Here is a 19,988-nt window from a genome sequence, read left to right as displayed (position 1 = left end):
AAGTCTGGGATTTCGAATTTTTCTTGTTTACTTGCTGACGGCCTGGTTTCAGCAAGAATTACCCATTAGTGAAGCAAGGTAAAACCTGTCCCCCAACCGGTTTTGTGAGTTTTTTTATTTGATTATACATACATCCCCAAGAAAAACAAACTGTAAGGTATGAAAAATTATTAACCTAAATATTGTGTGATATATTAGACCAAAGAGAGTCAACAATGGTGTTATAACAAATCATTCAGTTACCGGGAATACTGTGCTTCTTTTTTATTATCTACAGTTTATGTGAATGAAATTAAGTAGCGCCCATGCATCGAAACAATTTGTAGCTTTTTATCATGGTGATTTTGCGCTTTGTCATCTACAGATGATAAGTGATCGTTATGAGTAATGAGCTGTCTCGGAACCTAATAATTATCCAGTACGAATAGCAACTCGTTACATTGCATATGTAATGTACGTACGTCGTACAGGCATCTAATCAAGCAGACCCTCCCGATCAAACCGTTCCAGCAGTACGGTCATGGACTTTCGATACCGCTCTCCATTGTACTGTAGAAGACGCAACTGATCCGCTTTCTGTTTGTCCACCAAAGCATCGAAACTAATGTCCACATCCGGTGACGCGTCCATCATTACTATCGGGAGAATGGAGACCGCCGCAATGAATCCTGAGAAAAGTGTTAAAAAATTACACTTTGGAAATCTTTTATTAGGTTAGAAGTATTCTTACCGAAAAAGTTCATCCTTTTGATTTCCATTCTGACATCATCCAACGTTGGTACAACTGGGTAGTCAGCTGCTTCCAACGTTGCCTTCAACGTAGTATGGTACACGTTTACCAGGTCATTTCTGCGGCTCTCGCGCACATCGTAGGTGGGACAATTTACGAGCGAATAGTTCAGATCTATTCCAGGGCTCGTATAGCAGCTCAGCTGATAGTCAACGAACATTACATCGATCGGGGTTCCGCTGGCATCGTACTGGAACATGATGTTGTTGATCCACAGGTCTCCATGGTTCACCACTTTATAACCGTTGGAAAACTTCTGGTTCAGACAGGCCTGGATACGAGACTTGTAGTTTGGCATCATCTGCTTCAGCTTAGCTATGATATTTGGGCTAAAACCTGTCCAATGCTTTTCGGCACACGTTACGAGCGAAGTCAACCCATTTCCCAATATTTCCAGCATGGTATTGTCCTCTATGGGAATATGCGGATTCAGGAAGCCATATTCTAAGTGTTCGTTAAGTTCAGCGGCCTTCGATTTGCTGCTGCTAACCAGTATCATCGAAGCAGCGTGGAACTTTGCGATCTTGCGCATTATTGTGCAGCAATGGTCGTGATCCAATCCTCCCAGCGTACGATCTGCCATTATGAACTCTAGCGCCTTCAGATCTTGGAATATGATCAAACGGACCGGGTCGGTGGTTGCGTAGAATATTCTGAAATGGAAACATCTTTGTCGTCAGTCGTGTGGCTATCATGAAGATGCGTTATGCCTTGGGAAGTCGAGAAAATTTCCGATAGGGAAATTCTCGATTGGACCGTAATGCCATATTCTAATCTTAGCTACAATCGTAAAAGTTATCATGCTTATTTTCTTTTACAGAAACTGCTTCTTAGCCTAAGTGTTCTGTAAGCCCTTTCACAGTAATTAACTTTGATTGTCTGTATCAGTTGACCATTTTATATTAATAGGTATATCACAAGATACTCTTTACTGTAGGAAGTTCAAATATCTCCATTATGAAAAGGTCCTGATACTCCTCAGCAACAGTTTTGTTGAATACCCACGCGAGTTGATCTGTACGGTTGAAGTTTATTGGCCGCTAAATACCAAAAAGGTATTTGGAGGAGTTGCTTTACGAACTTTTCTTAGGGTTCCTTCAGGATTGTCCAAGAATTCTTTCTGCGATTTCTTCAGTTCTTTCTCCTGGAATTTCTCCTCCTGGGATTTCCTCGGGTATTCCTTCTTGGATTTCTTCAGGAATTCCTGCAGGGATTTCTTTAAGATTCCTCCAGGAATTTCTAATTCCTTTAGAAATACTTGATTTCTGAGATTCCTTCAGAAGTTCCTCTAGAGATTCCTTCAGAATTCCTCCAGGGATTTCTCCAGGAATTCCTTCACCGATTCCTCCGGGCATTCCTTCAGAGATTCCTCCAGGAATTCCTTCAGGGATTCCTCCGGGAATTCTTTCCAGGATTCCTCCGGGAATTCCTTCAGGGATTCTTCTGGGAATTCCTTCAGGGATTCCTCCGGGAATTCCTCCGGGGATTCCTCCGGGAATTCCTCCGGGAATTCCTTCAGGGATTCCTCCGGGAATTCCTTCAGGGATTCCTCCGGGAATTCCTTCAGGGATTCCTCCGGGAATTCCTTCAGGGATTCCTCCGGGAATTCCTTCAGGGATTCCTCCGGGAATTCCTTCAGGGATTCCTCCGGGAATTCCTTCAGGGATTCCTCCGGGAATTCCTTCAGGGATTCCTCCGGGAATTCCTTCAGGGATTCCTCCGGGAATTCCTTCAGGGATTCCTCCGGGAATTCCTTCAGGGATTCCTCCGGGAATTCCTTCAGGGATTCCTCCGGGAATTCCTTCAGGGATTCCTCCGGGAATTCCTTCAGGGATTCCTCCGGGAATTCCTTCAGGGATTCCTCCGGGAATTCCTTCAGGGATTCCTCCGGGAATTCCTTCAGGGATTCCTCCGGGAATTCCTTCAGGGATTCCTCCGGGAATTCCTTCAGGGATTCCTCCGGGAATTCCTCAGGGATTCCTCTGGGAATTCCTCAGGGATTCCTCCGGGAATTCCTTGAGACTCCAGAGACTGCTCCAGGATTTCCTTCAAGGATTCCTCCTGGAACTGCTCCAATGATTCCTCCGGGGATTCCTTCAGGGATTCTTCCGGGAATTCCTTCAGGGATTCCTCCGGGAATTCCTTCAGGGATTCCTCCGGGAATTCCTTCAGGGATTCCTCCGGGAATTCCTTCAGGGATTCCTCCGGGAATTCCTTCAGGGATTCCTCCGGGAATTCCTTCAGGGATTCCTCCGGGAATTCCTTCAGGGATTCCTCCGGGAATTCCTCAGGGATTCCTCCGGGAATTCCTCAGGGATTCCTCCGGGAATTCCTCAGGGATTCCTCCGGGAATTCCTCCGGGAATTCCTTGAGACTCCAGAGACTGCTTCAGGATTTCCTTCAAGGATTCCTCCTGGAACTGCTCCAATGATTCTTCAAGAAATTCCACCCGGAACCCCTCCAGAGAATCTCCTGGAATTTCGCAAGAGATACTTCCAGGAATTCCTCCAAGAGTTCCTTCAGGGATTCTTCCGGGAATTCCTTTAGAGATTTCTCCAATAATTCCTCTAGATATTCCTCCAGGAATTCCTCTAGAGATTTATCCAGGTATTCCCCCAGAAATTCCTAAAGACATGTCTCCAGGAATTTCTGTAGGATATCCTCCAGGCATTCCTCCAGGGGTTCCTTCAGGCATTCCTCTAGTCAGTGAATCCTCTAGGGATTTATCTATTTATTTCATGATATCCAAGAATTCTTTCAAGAACTCCTACAGGAATTACACCAGGAATTCTTCCACAAATTTCTCCAGGAAATCCTTCAGGGAATCCTACAGAAATTCCCCCAGGTGTTCTTTCCAAAATTTATTCAACTGTTCCCCAGAAATCAGGAATTCTTCCGGGGATTCCAGCAATTCCTCCAGGAATTTATACAGGAACACCTACAGGAATTTCTCTAGGCATTCTTCCAGGAATTCCCCCAGTTATTCTCATAGAAAATTCTCCAGAGAATCCTGCAGGAATTGCTTCGGGGATTCCTCCAGGAATTCTTCCAGGAGTTCCTCCAGCAGTTCCTCCAGGAGTTTCCAGGGATTCTTCCAGGAACTCCTCTAGGCATTCCTCCAAAGATTCCTCCAGGAATTTCTCTAGGGATTCTTCCAAGTATTCACACAGGAATTTCTCCAAGAATGAATGTCTCCACGAATTCCTCCAGGATTTCCTTCAGAAATTCCTACAGTAATTTCTCCCTTCAGGAATTCTTCCAGAAATTTCACCAGGAATATTTTTTCAAGGATTCTTCCAGGCATTCCTCAGGAATTCCTTCAGGGATTGCTCTAGAGATTCCCCTTGGGATTTCGCCTGGGATTCCTCCAAAGACTCCTCTAGGGTTTCCCCCAGGCATTCCCATTGGAATTTCTCCACAGATTCTTGCAGGGATCGCTTCGGGGATTCTTCCAGAATTTCCTGCAGGAGTTTGCGTAGGAATTTATCCAGGAATTCCTCCAGGATTGTTTCCAGGGGTTCTTCCAGAGATTTATACAAGAATTGCTCCATGTATTTCCCCAGGGATTTCTCCAGAAATTCCTTCTGGAATTTCTCCAAGGATTCCTCCAGGAACTCCTCCAGAAATTCCTCTAGGAATTACTCCAGGAATTTCTCAAGGGTTTTCTTCGGAAATTTCTCCAGAACTCCTCCCAGTAATCCTCTAGGGATTCTTCCAGTAATTCATCCAATAATTTCAACAAGTATTCTTCCAGCTGTTCCTTCAAAAATGCCTCTCTAAATTCCTCTAGGGATTTCGGGTTCCGGGTCATTTGGCCGAACGCCATTTGGCCGAATGCCGTTTGGCCGAAAATGAATGATGAACTTAAGTGACCATACCTTTTGTTCCCAGCTGAAAGAACAGCCTATGAGTCAAAGAAGGAAAAATCTTTGATAAAATATAGGCAATGTTGGGTTATGTCACCAACTCCAAATAGCAACACTGTGTTTTTCGTGTGTGTGCTTTTAGCTGGAATAATGAATTTATTTTAGATAGTGTTTAACAAATTGTACTTACTAAACATACAAATTTGGTGTACTTATCGTAGAAGTGGAGAGTGATCGTATTCCCACTAGAATATTTCAGTTTTATAGGTTAATTTTAGAATTTCAACACTGTATATAGAAATATGATAAATTCACACTGGTTTGGAATATAGACTTAAGGCAATCCCGAGAAGTGACAATTGCAGGTCCATCATTCGCCAGTGTTGCCATAACATACCCCCGCCCGTAAACCTTGGTGAGGGTCTAAAACTTCAGTTGAGCCGGCGGCAGGTTTACTGTTCTCCTTGACGTCCAATACAGCCAGCTTCACTGCTGCCCTACGCACAGGTCCCGACGATGTCCGCACTAGCGCTTGCCGCACTCGACCGTCTCGGCCAGGGTAAACCTCTTCGATCTGTCCTCGAATCCATTGATTCCTTGTCGTTCCACCAATCACTAGTACTAAGTCGCCAACTTGCAAATCCTTAACATCCTCAAACCATTTACACCTACGAGTAATCATCGGCAGATACTCTTTGAGCCACCTACGCCAAATTTCATCTCCGATATGTCTTGCCATTTTCCAGCTCTTTCTAAGGATCATGTGATTATCCAGCGGACTGTTGGAAAGAAATTTCGCTCCCGATGAGTTGCCCAACAGGAAATGATTGGGAGTCAACGCTTCCTGGTCGGCTGACTCAAGAGGTACATAAGTGAGCGGCCTCGAATTTATCATCCCTTCTGCTTCAATGAGTATTGTTTCCAACGTTTCGTCGTCAGGTTTACGTGAACTCTCCAGCACAGCACCGACAGCTACCTTCACCGAACGAACAAGTCTCTCCCATACACCTCCCATATGGGGAGTCGATGGGGGTATAAACTTCCATGTGCATCGAGAGGTGGTGAACTTTTCGACTAAAGCTTTGTTGTGTGCTGCTAGCTCGTTACCCGTGCCTTGAAAACAGGTAGCATTATCGGACCAGAACTCCCTTGGTTGTCCTCTACGCGCCACGAACCGTTGAACTGCCATGATGCATGAAATAGTACTTAGTGAATGCACTACCTCAATGTGTACCGCTCTGATGGTGAGGCAGGTGAAGAGCGCCACCCAGCGTTTCACGTTGCTCCTGCCTTGCTTCACCAGGATTGGACCGAAATAGTCCAACCCAGTATACGTAAAGGGTTGAATGAAAGCCGTCAAGCGCATTTCAGGAAGCGGTGCCATGACTGGCGGCCTTGGAGTTGCTTTCGCAATGCGGCAGAAGACGCATGCTCGTTGTACATTGTCCAGCAGTCGACGAAGTGTGGGTATTTCGTAACGTTGGCGTACTTCGTTGAACACGGTTTCACGATTGGCGTGTCGAAAACGGCAATGGTACCAGTCCACAATTAGAAAAGTAAGCGTGTGTCGTTTTGGGAGAATTATAGGAAACTTGGCATCGAAAGACTTATACGGTGCGGCACCGATTCGTCCTCGACTACGCAGAACTCCCGAATCGTCCATGAATGGATACTTCTTGTAGATCGTACTGGACTTGCTGACAGTGGGATGCCGCATCTCAGGTGGTCCTTGAGTCCTCCTAAGGATGGAAATTTCCTCTGTATAACACTCGTTTTGAGCCATTTTGACCAGAGCTTCTTCGGCGCCGCGAAGTTCTTCACAGGTTAAGTAACCGAGTTCCAGATTTTCACCGCTTCTTCGCCTTCGGAGGTTATCAATCCAACGAAACACGTAGGCAGCTACGCGAAGCAATTTGGACCACTTGTTGAATTTCTCGAGCAAAAAACTAGTTGAGAAGTGGGCTAGATGTGGGTGGACTGGACGGAGTTCTACATCTGTTGTGGTGGTTACTTTTTGCTTGGGCCAATGTGATTCGGGTTCAAAGAGGAAGGCTGGTCCGTGAAACCACGGACTGATGGCCATCGCTTGTGAATCGTTGTTCCATTTAGTGGCCAAATCCGCGACGTTCATTTTTGATGGCACCCAGCGCCATTCCGATTGTTGTGTGGATGACAAGATTTCTCCTACTCGAACTGCAACGAATTTGTGGTAACGTCGATGATCAGTAGCACGAACCCATGCCAGGACGGTGTTTGCATCGGTCCAACAGAAACGTTGAGTAACTGGATACGTGTGTTGATTTTGGATTGTTTCCATTAAACGGGTACCTAGAACTGCAGCCTTGAGTTCAAGCCTCGGTATCGATAGAGCCTTCAGTGGTGCTACCTTGGTTTTCGCACCGACAAGCGCCACCTGCGTGTCTCGTTCGGTCTGCAGACGGAAGTATACCACTGCTGCATATGCTGCATCGCTAGCATCTACAAATAGGTGAATTTGTAGACATACGAAGCTTTTCGGAGGACTAGAGGGGAAGTAGTATCGCGGTATGCGAAGCCGGTCTAGTTGTTTCAGCGATTCTGCCCACTGTCGCCAGCGCACGTTGGTGTCTTGAGGGATTTCTTGATCCCACTCCGTCCCTTTCATCCAGAGCTCTTGAATTAGGACTTTTCCGTGAACCAGTAGATAGGAAATGAGCCCGAGTGGATCGAACAAACTCATCACTACCCTAGCTACTTCTCGCTTTGAAGGAACGTGATCGGTACGCAGGATTTGAAGGATGTCTTCTCGAACGCCAAACGTGTATATAAAGACGTCCGCATCTGGAACCCACTTCATTCCCAACACCGACTCGATCTTACCCGCTCGCTCAAGATCTAGGTCCTTCATTTCCGTCTCCACTTCCTCTCCGATACCCTGCAAGACCTCCGGTACGTTGGACAGAAATCGACGGAGCGTGAAGCCACCTTTAGAGTGTACCAATTTGACCTCGTTTACAACAGTTACTGCCTCCGAAATCGTCTTGAAACTATCCAAATAGTCGTCGACGTAGTGCTTTTTTATAATGGCTTCCGCTGCTCGAGGGTATTCTGTGGCGTACTCTTCCGCGTTTAGATTCTTTGCATATTGTGCCGAAGCGGGGGAGCAGGTCGATCCAAACGTAGCTACGTCCATCACGTAGATCCTAGGGACGTCCGTCGTATTTTCTCGGTACAGGAAACGCTGTGACTGGCAATCTGGGCTGCGGATTTTAATCTGGTGAAACATTTCCATTATGTCACCGGTCACAGCCACTGGATATTGTCGGAATTGATACAAAACCTTTGGGAGAGGCGTCAATAGGTCAGGACCTTTAAGAAGTTGGGAATTGAAAGAGGTGTCTCCCACCTTTGCCGCCGCGTCCCAGATGAGCCGTATCTTGTTGGGTTTTCTAGGATTGGTAACAACACCCAGTGGTAAGTACCATACGTGATTCGATTCCACTGATGTTAGTTCGGTTAGACTGGCCCGATGAGTATACCCTTTGCGCTCATAATCCGTAATCTGATTGCGAACGCACTCCTGCAAGCTGGGTTCACGTTTAAGCCGATGTTCTAGCGATTCCAAACGCCGCACAGCCATGGGATAACTGTCCGGAAAGTCGGGCTTACCGGTCTTCCACAGCAGACCAGTTTCAAACTTAGAACCAGACGGCGTACGTCGAGTAGTGTCTTTCAGCAGCAACCTGGCGCGTTTTTCTTCCGCCGATTCAATGAGACTGCTTTGGTCGATGACACCAGCGTCATCCAGGGTGAAATAGTCTCGAAGAAGGTCATTCATTTCCTGATCTGAATCGGAAGATGCTTTCACATGGAAACCCACGACCGAAGAATGAGCTGCTTGATTTGGAACGCAACCATATATGCTCCATCCTAGTCGGCATTTCGCGCCTATAGGGTGCGACGGTCCACCTTCCCGTAGTTTAAGAGGGACGCATAACCTGAGGTTATCAAGTCCAATGAGCAATTTTGGCTGAACTAGCTCGTAGTCTTCAATTGGCAATCCACGTAGATGCGGGAACCGACGTGCTAGATCCTTATACTCCATGGTTTGGGTTGGCAGGACCAAACGATCCACAGTGCGAGCGTGTGTAATAGTATAGCGAGAGTTGACCTGCTTGCCGGATATATCGAATTGTACAATCTGCGATTTTGCTTCGACCCTGGTTACGTCGCCTGTCCACTTCAGTGTCAGCGGTTCTACCTTACCACTAACGCCCAGCCGTTTCGCTACAGAATCTTCAAGCAGAGTGTACGATGAACCCTCATCTATGAAGGCGTAGATAGTCTGGGAAGACTTACGGCCATATAATACCACCGGAACGATGCGAAATAATGGCCATTCAAATCCTCCGGACGTAACGTGGCTAGGTGAGACATTATCGGTTTCCACTGGCGTAGAAGAATGGAGAAGCGTATGATGCCTTTGACGGCATCCTTCAACGGCACATCCACTCCAAGATCGACATGGCCATTTACCGTGTCCGTTTAAACAGGTTCGGCAGAGTCCTTTTTGTTGTACCAACTCCCAACGTTCGTCAACGCTTGCTCCGATGAACTGCTGACATTCAGCGACCCTATGGCCTGCTCGGCCACAAGCTAGGCATGGTTTTACAGGTTTAAAACGTGCGGTGGTATTGGTATCCTGGCTGATGAGTTGTCCGTCTATCGAGTGAGCTTGGAGTATTCCGGTATTTCCAGTCCTTTGTTTTCCGCTTCGGGAGTCCGTTATATGTTTCTGGTTCAAACAACTCCCCGGAAGAGCAAAAGATACTTCACTAGCAGCCGTCACCAATCCTGACATAAATTCCCCGAACGTGTCAAGCGTAGCAGTGTGATATTTGTTTTTGAAAACAGCCCAATCTAGACGCAGTGATCCAGGTAGCTTTTCTACCAGCTCTTGCATGAGCACTGGGTTCGTTAGGTGGGTGTAGTGGTTTGCTGCTTTTAGATGGTCCACCAGGTTCTGCACTGCCAGACCGAAGTGCATCAGCGTTTCTAGGCGGTCGTGTCTCGGCGGTGGAATTTGGTGGATTTTGTTCAGCATTGACCTAATGAGCAGCTCCGGTCTTCCGAAAAGGGTACGCAGAGTTTGTACTACGTGTGGCACACTAGCCGGCAGGAGTAGACGGCTTTTTACTGACTCTAAAGCATTTCCTTTTAGCGATCGTTGAAGTCGGACAAGGTTTTCCGCATCCGAATATCCGCACGTGGTTGTTGATTGCTCATAGTTGCTTATAAAAACCGGCCAATCCTCGGGGTTTCCATCGAAAATTGGAAGGTCTTTCCCCAGAACCTGTCTCGCCGCGATTTGCTCCTGAGATAGCAACCGACCTGAATACGTAGGTGTGGGTGCGGGTGTCGGTAATGGTGCAGCAGGAACCTGTATCACCGGTTGCAGTGGTTGCATAGTGGCGGGTTTCCGTGACACCGGTTCTCGTGTCTGAATGGGTACTTCCAACGGGTCTTCGGGAATCCGATTGATGTTAGGATCAATAAGCTCTCCAACATTATTCCCATCAGATCTTCCAGCACCTTGGTCATTTAGCCAGTTACGAACTTTTTGACCGGAGCTCACAATCGATCCACTTCTGCTGCTTACTTCTGCCATTTGCCTGATAATCTCTTGACGCTTTTCGAATGACTCTCTCCTTACTTGTTGTTGTTTCCGTTTTGCTTCCAGTTCATCCTGTAACTTACGTTCACGGATCTGTTTGGCTTCCTCTGCGATCCTTTTCTTCTCCTCCAATTGAATTTCTTCTTCTTCCAACAAGCGTTTCTTCATTTCCTCTTGTTCTTTCAGTTCCTGTTCCTCCAAGACTTGCTGTTCTTCGACGAGTTTAAGCTGTTCCGCTAGCATTGCCACACGCACGCTTGACGTAACGCTGCCGGGTGGGTCGAGAATTTTCTTTCCCCTTTTTGAGCCCCCCTTGGAACTTGCCTTCGAACCCGCCTTCATTCCTTTGGAGCGTGGATCGACGAAGGGAACGTTGAGATGATCATCGTTGGAGACCCCTGGTAGTGCACATCGCTTACAGATGTACGTGGCATCGGACCGTCGAATTTGTTCGTCGACACCGGCGCAGCCAAAATGCTCCCAGAGTTTGCAGGATTGACACTGCACCATCTCACTTTCCGCTGAGTCCCTCCGTGAACAGGACTGGCAGTTTCTAGGGGATCTCTCACGATCTGACATTGCTTCCGATACCCGAACAAATTTCTAAAAGTTATGTTGGGTTATGTCACCAACTCCAAATAGCAACACTGTGTTTTTCGTGTGTGTGCTTTTAGCTGGAATAATGAATTTATTTTAGATAGTGTTTAACAAATTGTACTTACTAAACATACAAATTTGGTGTACTTATCGTAGAAGTGGAGAGTGATCGTATTCCCACTAGAATATTTCAGTTTTATAGGTTAATTTTAGAATTTCAACACTGTATATAGAAATATGATAAATTCACACTGGTTTGGAATATAGACTTAAGGCGTATAGAAAATAATTTTGCTGAATCACGAGCTTGTAAATCACTATTTACTTTCTGAGTGACGTTTCGTTGTCATCCCGAGAAGTGACAATTGCAGGTCCATCATTCGCCAGTGTTGCCATAACAGGCAATTTCAACGCCAATTAATCCCTGAATGTCAAAACTAGAAAGAATAGCCTAGGATTAAAAGAAGGTAATATTTCTGATGATCATATTGGCAGTTAGAATGTCAAAAACTTCTTCTGAATTCTTTTGATCACGTTTCGGCCAAACGGCGTTCGGCCAAATGGCCGAACACCGGATTTCGCCAGGAATTTGTCCAGAAATTCCCCAGGCATTCCTCCAAGATTTTCTCTAGAGATTCCCCCAGGAATTACTTCAGGGATTATTCCGAGAATTCCTTCAGGAATTCCTCCAGAAATTTCTTCAGGGTTTTCTCCAAAAATTCCTCTTGGAATCCCTCAAGTGATTTCTCCAGAAATTTATCCAGGTATTCCTTCCAGAATTCCTCCAGGGATTCTTTCGAGAGTTCGTCCAGGAGTTCCTTCTGGAATTGTTCCAGGATTTTTTTTCAGGTATTTCTCCAAGGATTCCTCCAGGTATACTTTTAGAAACTCCCCCAGGTATACTCCTGGAATTCCGTCAGGAATTCCTCCAGAATTTCAGGGAATCCTCCAGGACTCTGGATCCTGGAATTTCCTTAGGGGTTGCTCCGGAAATTCTTCCAGGGATGATTTCAGGAATTCCTTTAGTGATTCCTACAGAAATTTCTTTCGGGATCTTCTCACAAAGTTATTCAGGGGTTCCTTTAAAAAAAATCAGAAAAACTTCCATCATCTTTTCCAGGGGTACACGCAAGAATTTCTTTCGGTTTACTTAAAGATTTTTCTGAATTAATTGAAAGATTTCTAGAGAAATTCCTCCAGTGATTTGTATTGGAATTCTTTAAGATGATTTTAGATGGATGCATACAGGAGCCAGAAAATTCTCCAAGAAGTCATCCAGGAATTATATCACAATTACCTCCAAAAACTCTTTTAGGAGTTTTAGGGTTTCGTCCAGGAATCCATCCATGAATTCCTTCAAGAATACCCCCTGCAGCTCCTGCAAAGGAACTCCAGGAAATTTGTCCTGCGATTCTTTCCGGAATTCTGAGATTCTTTTTTTTTTCAAGAAATCCTTCAAGAAGTTATTTCTCCAGAGTTTCTCCAGGGATGTTTTGTTATTATATTCAATTTCATAGTGTTGCGTTTAGTTATAAAAGCTAGTACGTATAAATTTGCTAAGGAAGCAAGAACCATTTTAGAGACTTTTCTACAGAGTTGCAGGAATCTATGAATTTCTATGGTTTTATTTTAATAAGCAAAATTACGACCTATAATATAAATAATTGAACCCCAGAACTGTTGAAACCTTTTAAAAGTAACTGTTGCAAAAAATAAGGGTAGATTATTATGAAATGTTCTGTCCAGGTTTCGTTAGAAAATATGGTCGGCTTCTTCAGAGATATTTTTCGAATGAAGGATGTAATTTATGACGAACCTCTATCAAAATCTGTGGGTTCCTTAAGAAAACCGATGAAGAAATTTGCAACAGATCTTGAGAAAATTTGGGAAGCTTTACTAAGTTAAAAAAATATATCAAACATTCGCCCGGGAATTTCTTAGAAATTTCACAGTTTATGTATTTCCAAAATTTCCTCAACAGTTTGCATTTTCAAGTTTCCGCTAGAAATAGCTTCGGATTTTTTTTGCTCCGTTATGTTTTGCCAGAGGTTCATTTCAAAATTTTATCGAAAATTCTTCTAGGAGTTCTTCGGAAACTGCACTAGCAATCACTTTATTAATATGTATGCCTAAGTTCCACAAAAAAGCATGATGGTAATCCACCTGTTGGACAATAGAGTAGCTAAAAAAAATTGTGCCCACTATGATTCATTTATAACAAAGGTTCGGATTTGAAATTCTAGTGTGAAAAGGATGATAAAAGAAATTATATTAAGTGAAAAAACAATTTTCGCAAGATTGACAGAATCTCTAGATAAATTTCAAGAAATATTCGGTAAATTTTCAGTAAAATTTTAAGCACAATATGGGTCAGAGATGGCATCAGGAATTCCGCTAGAAAATATCTTTAAAGCTTTTGCAAAAATGACCCCTGCGATTGTGCTTAAAATTTTACTCGAAATTTTCCGAAAATGTATCTTTTAAATTTTTGAATTTTCTCATCCTTTTCACGCTAGAATTTGAAATCCGAACCACTGCTATGAATAAACCATAGTGGGCACCTATTTTTTCTAGCTACTTGAAATGCCCTTTCTTCTATTTTTTGCTCTACTACTTTTAATACTTTTTCTTAAGAATAGTTTAAAAAAAATAATTCCACTGGTAAGATGGCTCCACAAAAGTGTAGCCTCGGACCCTCACATTGGTAAATCCGGCCATGCCCAAATGCATTATTCGTAACACTATCTTACTGCGCCAAGACGGTTGTGGAGACGCATGCATTGGCGTATCTAGGATTTTTCCCTAGGTGCCTAGGGGGTGCCAGTTTCAGTAGCTTCCAGGTTGTTTTGCTTTTTTTGTAAAAGGAAATACCGATCCACCCTCATTTTCTTAGTATAATTATATACTGCGTCGTGGGAGAAATTAGTCCGCAAATTTAAACGCGCTATACTTTAAAGAACAACTTTTTTTTGGATAATCCCAACCGTTGTACTGACTTGACACTTTCCCCATCATGTGAGGCTTAAAAAAACTTGATAACTTGATTGTGTATAATACATGGAATTTGTATTATCAGTTTGAACTCAACAGTGTTGGTGAAAACCCCTTTGTTTTGTGGATTGAAAACAATCAGGTCCGTAAGAATACATTTTGAGAGCAATAATTAGAAGTGTAAATCTTGGAAACTACAAAATATTCTCAAATTTGCGTGTAACTTGTATTCATTGTGACATTCTTTTTGTTTCATTACATGATAACAACTCTAATTAAAATAGTTTTTAAGAACAATTGTAAGAGTTATAAATACATAAAATTTTAATATCAGGATACATATAAGCATTTTTGGTTTGACCACAACATTAATGGCGACAGTGTTTTTGTTTCATTTGTTCAACTAACTACCTTGTGGACATGAAAATAATTCTACAGAGACATTGTTACTATTATTCCTAAAACTCCAAAATTTGGACTCGATTATCATGAGTTCCATTTCGAAGCTTCACGAACATATTATCAATCCAATTAAAACCCGCAATTTGGTGCGAGCAAACTTCAAATTTTCTCTTCGGGATTCTGACTTACGTAAAACCTGGTTAGTACGTATAATACTAAAAATGTGTGTTTCGACAAAACGACCTTTCGGTAATTTCTCAGGGAATATTCCCAGAAATTTATTTGGAAATTGTTTTGCAATTTATTTCAATTAAGACTTTTTTTGTAAATCTCTCCAAAGGAATCAGGATTTGGCAAATTTCTTCGGTAATATCTTAAGGTCCCCTTCGGCAATTTCTTTAAGAATTTATTTAATAATATGTTTGGAATTTCATACTAAACACCTTTCACGCATCCTTTGAAAATTTTATCAGCAATTATCTAGGAAATTACTTCGCCAATTCCATTAGGAGTTTATTTGGCTTTTTTATTTCATTGGAAAATCTTTTGAAATGTTTTCTTTGGGAGTTCCTTCGCCAATTTTTTAGTAACGGGTGGCCACTAAATAACGGGAATGCTTTTAGCAGCTGATTAAAAACAATAGAAGCGTCCATAGAGTAAACATTTTTTAGACAAAACCATCGTCTATCTATCCACAAAGTCAGCGTATTTTTTATTTTGTGTCAACTTATTCTGTTCTGCAGAAAACGACATTGAAACAGGAAGCACTACCAAAACGCCTTGGACGGCTCTACTGATTGCTCAAAACAACCGTAAAAAAAGTTAATAGTAAACCATTATAAAACTAGAACCCTGCCGGTTTTGAATGAATTCCACATTTCGGCATCCCAAGAAACAGATCCTGAAGGAAATAGAGGAAAACTAGCAAAACCAATAAGCATGATATCATTTCACATAATAAAATCTTCTTTTGTGACATGGGCTGGATAAATCAATAGAATGCCTTGTTAAATAACAAATATTTACATCAAATCACATTTACACATTGAACAACATGTAAATGGTTCGTTATAAAAAAAAATAGCACAAAAAAAGTTCAACAATGAACCGCAGTGCACAAATTACATCGACACGTTTTGGTGATACAGAAAAATAACATTTTTTGGAAATTTCTATAAATGTCATTTACGGGAAAAGGCTACAACCAAAGCAAAAAAAAACAAGTCAGTATCCCCATTTTTTCTTATTACTGTTTGAGTGTGTAGATGCTAAAGGTAGCTGAGAAACCATTTATTTTGACCAACGATTTCACAGACGCAGAAAATGCGTGAAAGTAAACTCTGAAAAGTCGTACAAAGCAGTTGCTCCAACATCACTGCAAAAAAAATACTGTACAAATTACTACGGTCAACTTTCTTAAATTTTATATTTTCCATGGACGTACATTGTTAAACTTTTATGATAGTTAAATTCAGATTGCCATTTTTAAAGATCATATATTTTTAAGAGCACATTCAAAGCATTCCCGTTATTTAGTGGCCACCCGTTAGTCTTTCAAACATTGTTTATTTAATGTCAGTAATTCTATTAATATTTGCTTTTATAAATTCACAAATTACTCTTCAGCCAATTCCTTTGAGAATTTTTTTAGTGTATCCTTTGGTATTTCATTCGACAATGACTGGGAACTCCCTCGCATTTTTTTTTTTTTTTGGAAATGTCTTCGGCAAGCCATTCTACTTTTTTGTTTTTATTTTTTTTATTTTTTTTTTATTCTATGGACTTTTATTATCTTTGCCAATTTCTTCGAAAACGCCTTCGGGAAATCTTTTATTAATCGCTTCTATAATTTTAATGAAAATTCTTTATACAATTTTGTTCAGTAATTATGTAAGAAATTCCTGCAGCAGATGATTTCGGAATACCTTCGGTAATGTTACTTGCATTTATTTTTTTACAAACTAGCTGTCTCGGCAAACGTCGTACTGCCTGCCTACTATGTTTTTGAAATGCAGCTCTGGAGAGAAATAACCAGAAAAGTGCAATTTTAAATATTTCCGTTTTCTTTGCTTTCCCGGTCGATTTTCATAATTATTTTTCCGCACGAACACGTCAGAGTCCTGCACGAATGCAATAGTGAAAGAATTTTGTGGATTCGTTGGCCCATTACCGAGCCTATTCGTGACATACACACACCATTCCATTTTTATTTATATAGATTTATTTGTTTCATTTATTTTTTGTGAATGTTTGTGGAGAAATAATAATATTTTGATAATTTATTTTGAGATCAAATTTGGCCAATTTCTTTAAAAAGCCTTAATATTTTCTTCAGAAATTCCTCTAGTAAATCGTATAAGAATTCCTTTTGCAACTATTTTGAAAATTCTAAGGTAATTTTGATTGATATTTTTCCGGTAATTTCTATGGGACTTTGTCATTGAGTTTTTCGTGAGTTTTATAGGATTTTCTTTGAGCAAGCCCAGTTGAGAATGTCTGAATTTCCAATTTAGCAGTTTTCAGAAGCAATTAATATAAATACAATTACATCATAAAACTTCTCATTACTTGCGAAAGTAATCACGACAAAATTGCCAGAGAAATTGGCAAAATATATGAAAAAGAAATTGCTGAAATAATTTCAGAGGAATAGTTATTGAAATAATAGAAAAAAAAATCCAGAGAAACCGCTGATTAAATAACAATGAAAATATTGCAGATGTTTAAAAAAAAAGACACAACCATGCCTAAGGAATCCTCATGAAATGGCCATACTGGTCTAGAGAAAACGGAGTCGTGGGTTCGAATCCCACCGGAACGCGACTTTTTATTCACAAATTCATCTCTCAATTAGCAAAATTCTGTGCTTTCTAATCAATTACAAGTTTCCCCGTGCATCCGTACTATAGGCTTTAACTAGAGATTTGTCTAGTAATACCTCTTAGGATTTCTCTGAAAATTCCTACAATTCCCGAAATTCGTTTAGGGACTCCTCTTGAGTTTTCTATTGAGATTCCTTCAGCTGGAATTCCTTGAAGAAATCCAAGTGGAGCTCCAGGAGTAATACCATGATTAATTATTAGAGAAAAATTCTAGAGCAATTCCTGGATGAGTCCTTAGAAAAATCCCTGGAAGCATCAAAGGCATTTCTAGCAGTATCCTAGGAAAACTACCTAGAAGAATCCCAATAAGAAAGCCAGGAGGAATCCCTAGATGGATTTCTGCAGGTATCACAGTAAGAATTTCTGGAGGCATTCCTGAAACATTAGAAGCTTATTGAATTCCCGGAGGAGTTCCTGGATGAAAGTCAAGAGGAGTTCCTGGAGGAACCCAATGAGAAATATTTGAAGAAATCCCATGAAAAAAAAACAGGATTTCCAGGAGGAAACACCGAAGGAACTCCTGCAAGTCTCCTACGAAAATTGCCTTCAATAGTCTCAGCAAGTTTTTGAAAGAATTTCTGGAGAAATTCTTAGAAGAATCCCTAGAAGGATTTCTCGAGGCATTATAGTAGGAATTTCTGGAGGAGTCCTAGAAGGAATTGCTGGAAAAACTGTAGCAGGAATAACTTGTGAAATTCAGCTGACATTCCTGGAGGAAGGCCAAGAGAAGTTCCTGGAGGAATCCCATGAGAAATTTATTAGAGAATCCATAGATAAAAATTCCTGGAGGAATCACCGGAGAGCTTCTGAAGAAATCACAGGAAAAAGCATAGGAGGTATTCTTAAAAGGATTATGGGATGAATCATTGTAGCTGAAATCCTAGGAGGAATTTCTAGAGAAACCCCATCAGGAATGCCACGGGGAATCCAAAGAAAAAATCCTTGGAATACCCAGAGAAGTCCCTGCAAGAACCGGTAGAGGTATTCTGGAAGAATCTATAAGAGAAGGCCCTGAAGGAATCGCAGGAGGAATTTCTGAAGAAATATTAGGAAGATATTCCAGAAGAATTCCAGCCATAATGCTAATATAACTTCGTATAGAAATCACTAGAAGAATTGGAGGAATTGCTGGAAGAACCGCAGGAGGAGTTGTCTGAGGTATTTGAGGTACCCCAGTGAGATTTTTTGGAGGAATTCCATGAGAAATGTCTGGAAGAATCTCTGAATAAAATCTCTGAAGGAATTCCTAGATGAATCACCGGAGGATCTTCTGAAAGGATTCCCGGAAGATTGTCTTGAATAATCCCACTAGGAAGAATTCCGGGAAGTATCATAGTAAAAACTTCCAAAGAAATGTTAGGAGAAATTGTTGAATCAATCTCTGCAGAAATTTCTAGTATGTACAACCCCGTCAGGACTGCCTGGAGACTCCTGAGAGAAGTTTATTGAAATATCGGGAGGAATGCATAAAGGCAGCCTAAAGAGAGGTATTTCTGTAGGAATACAGGGAGAAGTCTGTTGATTGTTCTTACCAATATCCAAAAAGCCAAAACGTACAACAGGTATATAAGTAATTCCGAGTGTGCTTAAGTTTTGTTCAAATGTGCCAATTATAAATATTGGAATTATTGTGTAAAGTTTTAAATTTTAGGTGACTGTCAATAAAAAATTCTAGGGGGTGCCAAATTTGTTCTAGGGGGTGCCAGGCACCCCTGGAACCCCCCCTAGCTACGCCAATGGACGCATGGTAGATTGAACTTTATTAGCGTGATCCAGATGGTCTACCCTCTTGTGCAGTCTGATGGCTTCACTATACTCGTTATACTAACTTGGCGGCAAATTTCTCCCCATTCATCAAACGGGACAGCTCCGGAACCACGTTTCGCACCATGTAGACCTCCTTCTCGTATGCATTGAGCATTCCGATTACGGGTCCCCGAAACCCGGTATCGGGCATGCACTTCACGATCAACGATATATCCTCTTCCGAACGCTCCCCATTCGCCGACGATTCCCGATTGTAACGAACCCACACTCGAAACACATCGCTCAAATAATTATCGCCAGCGGAAGTGGCCGTTCGAACGATGAACTGATCGATGTGCACGCTGCTGCGCGTGGGATACTCGAGACCGCATTCCAGCGCTTCGCGAACCAACGCTTCGTTCAGGTATTCCGGGAACAGAACGTTGGGTTTGCTAGCAGCCATTGCGGTGGTCAAAGTGAAACTAGAGGAACTGTTCAGCTGGAGGGAAATTCTCGGATCTGGCGATCCCTAGAAATCCACAAACGTTGCAAATCTTCTTAGTAATTACGGTCGTAATCAGCTAACCGTATACAACTCAAATGCGAAGTTTTTGCATGGATTCGGAGATAAGGCGGCAATTCACAAAATATTTCTATGTGGCTTGAACAATGGATAAGCCAACAGAATGGTAATTATCGTTTCAAGTACGATCATAACTACCTAATTTGTGTCATTCAGCTAAAAGTATAGTTTATTTATGCTGTATAATTATCTCATTACTGCTTAATCATCAAGGTGCGGTGTAATGTCAGTTTGCAATATTGCGAGTCTTATGATACGAGATAAATCTTGCCGTACGGGCATTTGAAGATAGGTACGATAGTGGATTACTTAACCTTCACGTACCCGACCCCCGACATTTTTTTTTAATGCTGGCATTTCGTGAATTTTCATCCGATTTTTTTAAAGTCGCTCTCTGAGTCAATCGTACATAAATTGGTGCAAATTTATTACACTCAAGTGGCCATGTAATATGTATCCGGAACCATTCCAGAGATAT

At 42.0% G+C, this 19,988-nt stretch overlaps 1 protein-coding gene across 1 annotated transcript; it reads right to left on the bottom strand.

Moving 5' to 3' along the window:
• Positions 1-219: 219 nt before the first annotated feature.
• LOC134285621 (uncharacterized) lies at positions 220-19,435 on the bottom strand. The gene is made up of 3 exons (XM_062846759.1): positions 19,011-19,435; positions 731-1,443; positions 220-668 (listed from the first exon to the last, which is right to left on the bottom strand). The coding sequence occupies exons 1-3, from the start codon at positions 19,388-19,390 to the stop codon at positions 475-477; spliced, it is 1,287 nt and encodes a 428-aa protein (XP_062702743.1). The 5' UTR covers positions 19,391-19,435; the 3' UTR covers positions 220-474.
• Positions 19,436-19,988: the final 553 nt, after the last annotated feature.

The sequence above is a fragment of the Aedes albopictus genome, chromosome 1 (assembly GCF_035046485.1).
Source record: "Aedes albopictus strain Foshan chromosome 1, AalbF5, whole genome shotgun sequence".
Taxonomy (NCBI): domain Eukaryota; kingdom Metazoa; phylum Arthropoda; class Insecta; order Diptera; family Culicidae; genus Aedes; species Aedes albopictus.
The sequence above is the reverse complement of the archived record's forward strand: the minus strand, read 5'-3'. Positions and strand labels throughout refer to the sequence as shown.

Bases quoted from the DNA above. Each gene is read 5' to 3' on its own strand.
- LOC134285621 (XM_062846759.1), bottom strand. From the start codon at position 19,390: ATGGCTGCTAGCAAACCCAACGTTCTGTTCCCGGAATACCTGAACGAA. The intron at 1,444-19,010 runs GTTAGTATAACG...TTTCCATTTCAG, and splicing joins GGGGAGAAATTTGCCGCCAA to AATATTCTACGCAACCACCG. The intron at 669-730 runs GTAAGAATACTT...CACTTTTCTCAG, and splicing joins CAAAAGGATGAACTTTTTCG to GATTCATTGCGGCGGTCTCC.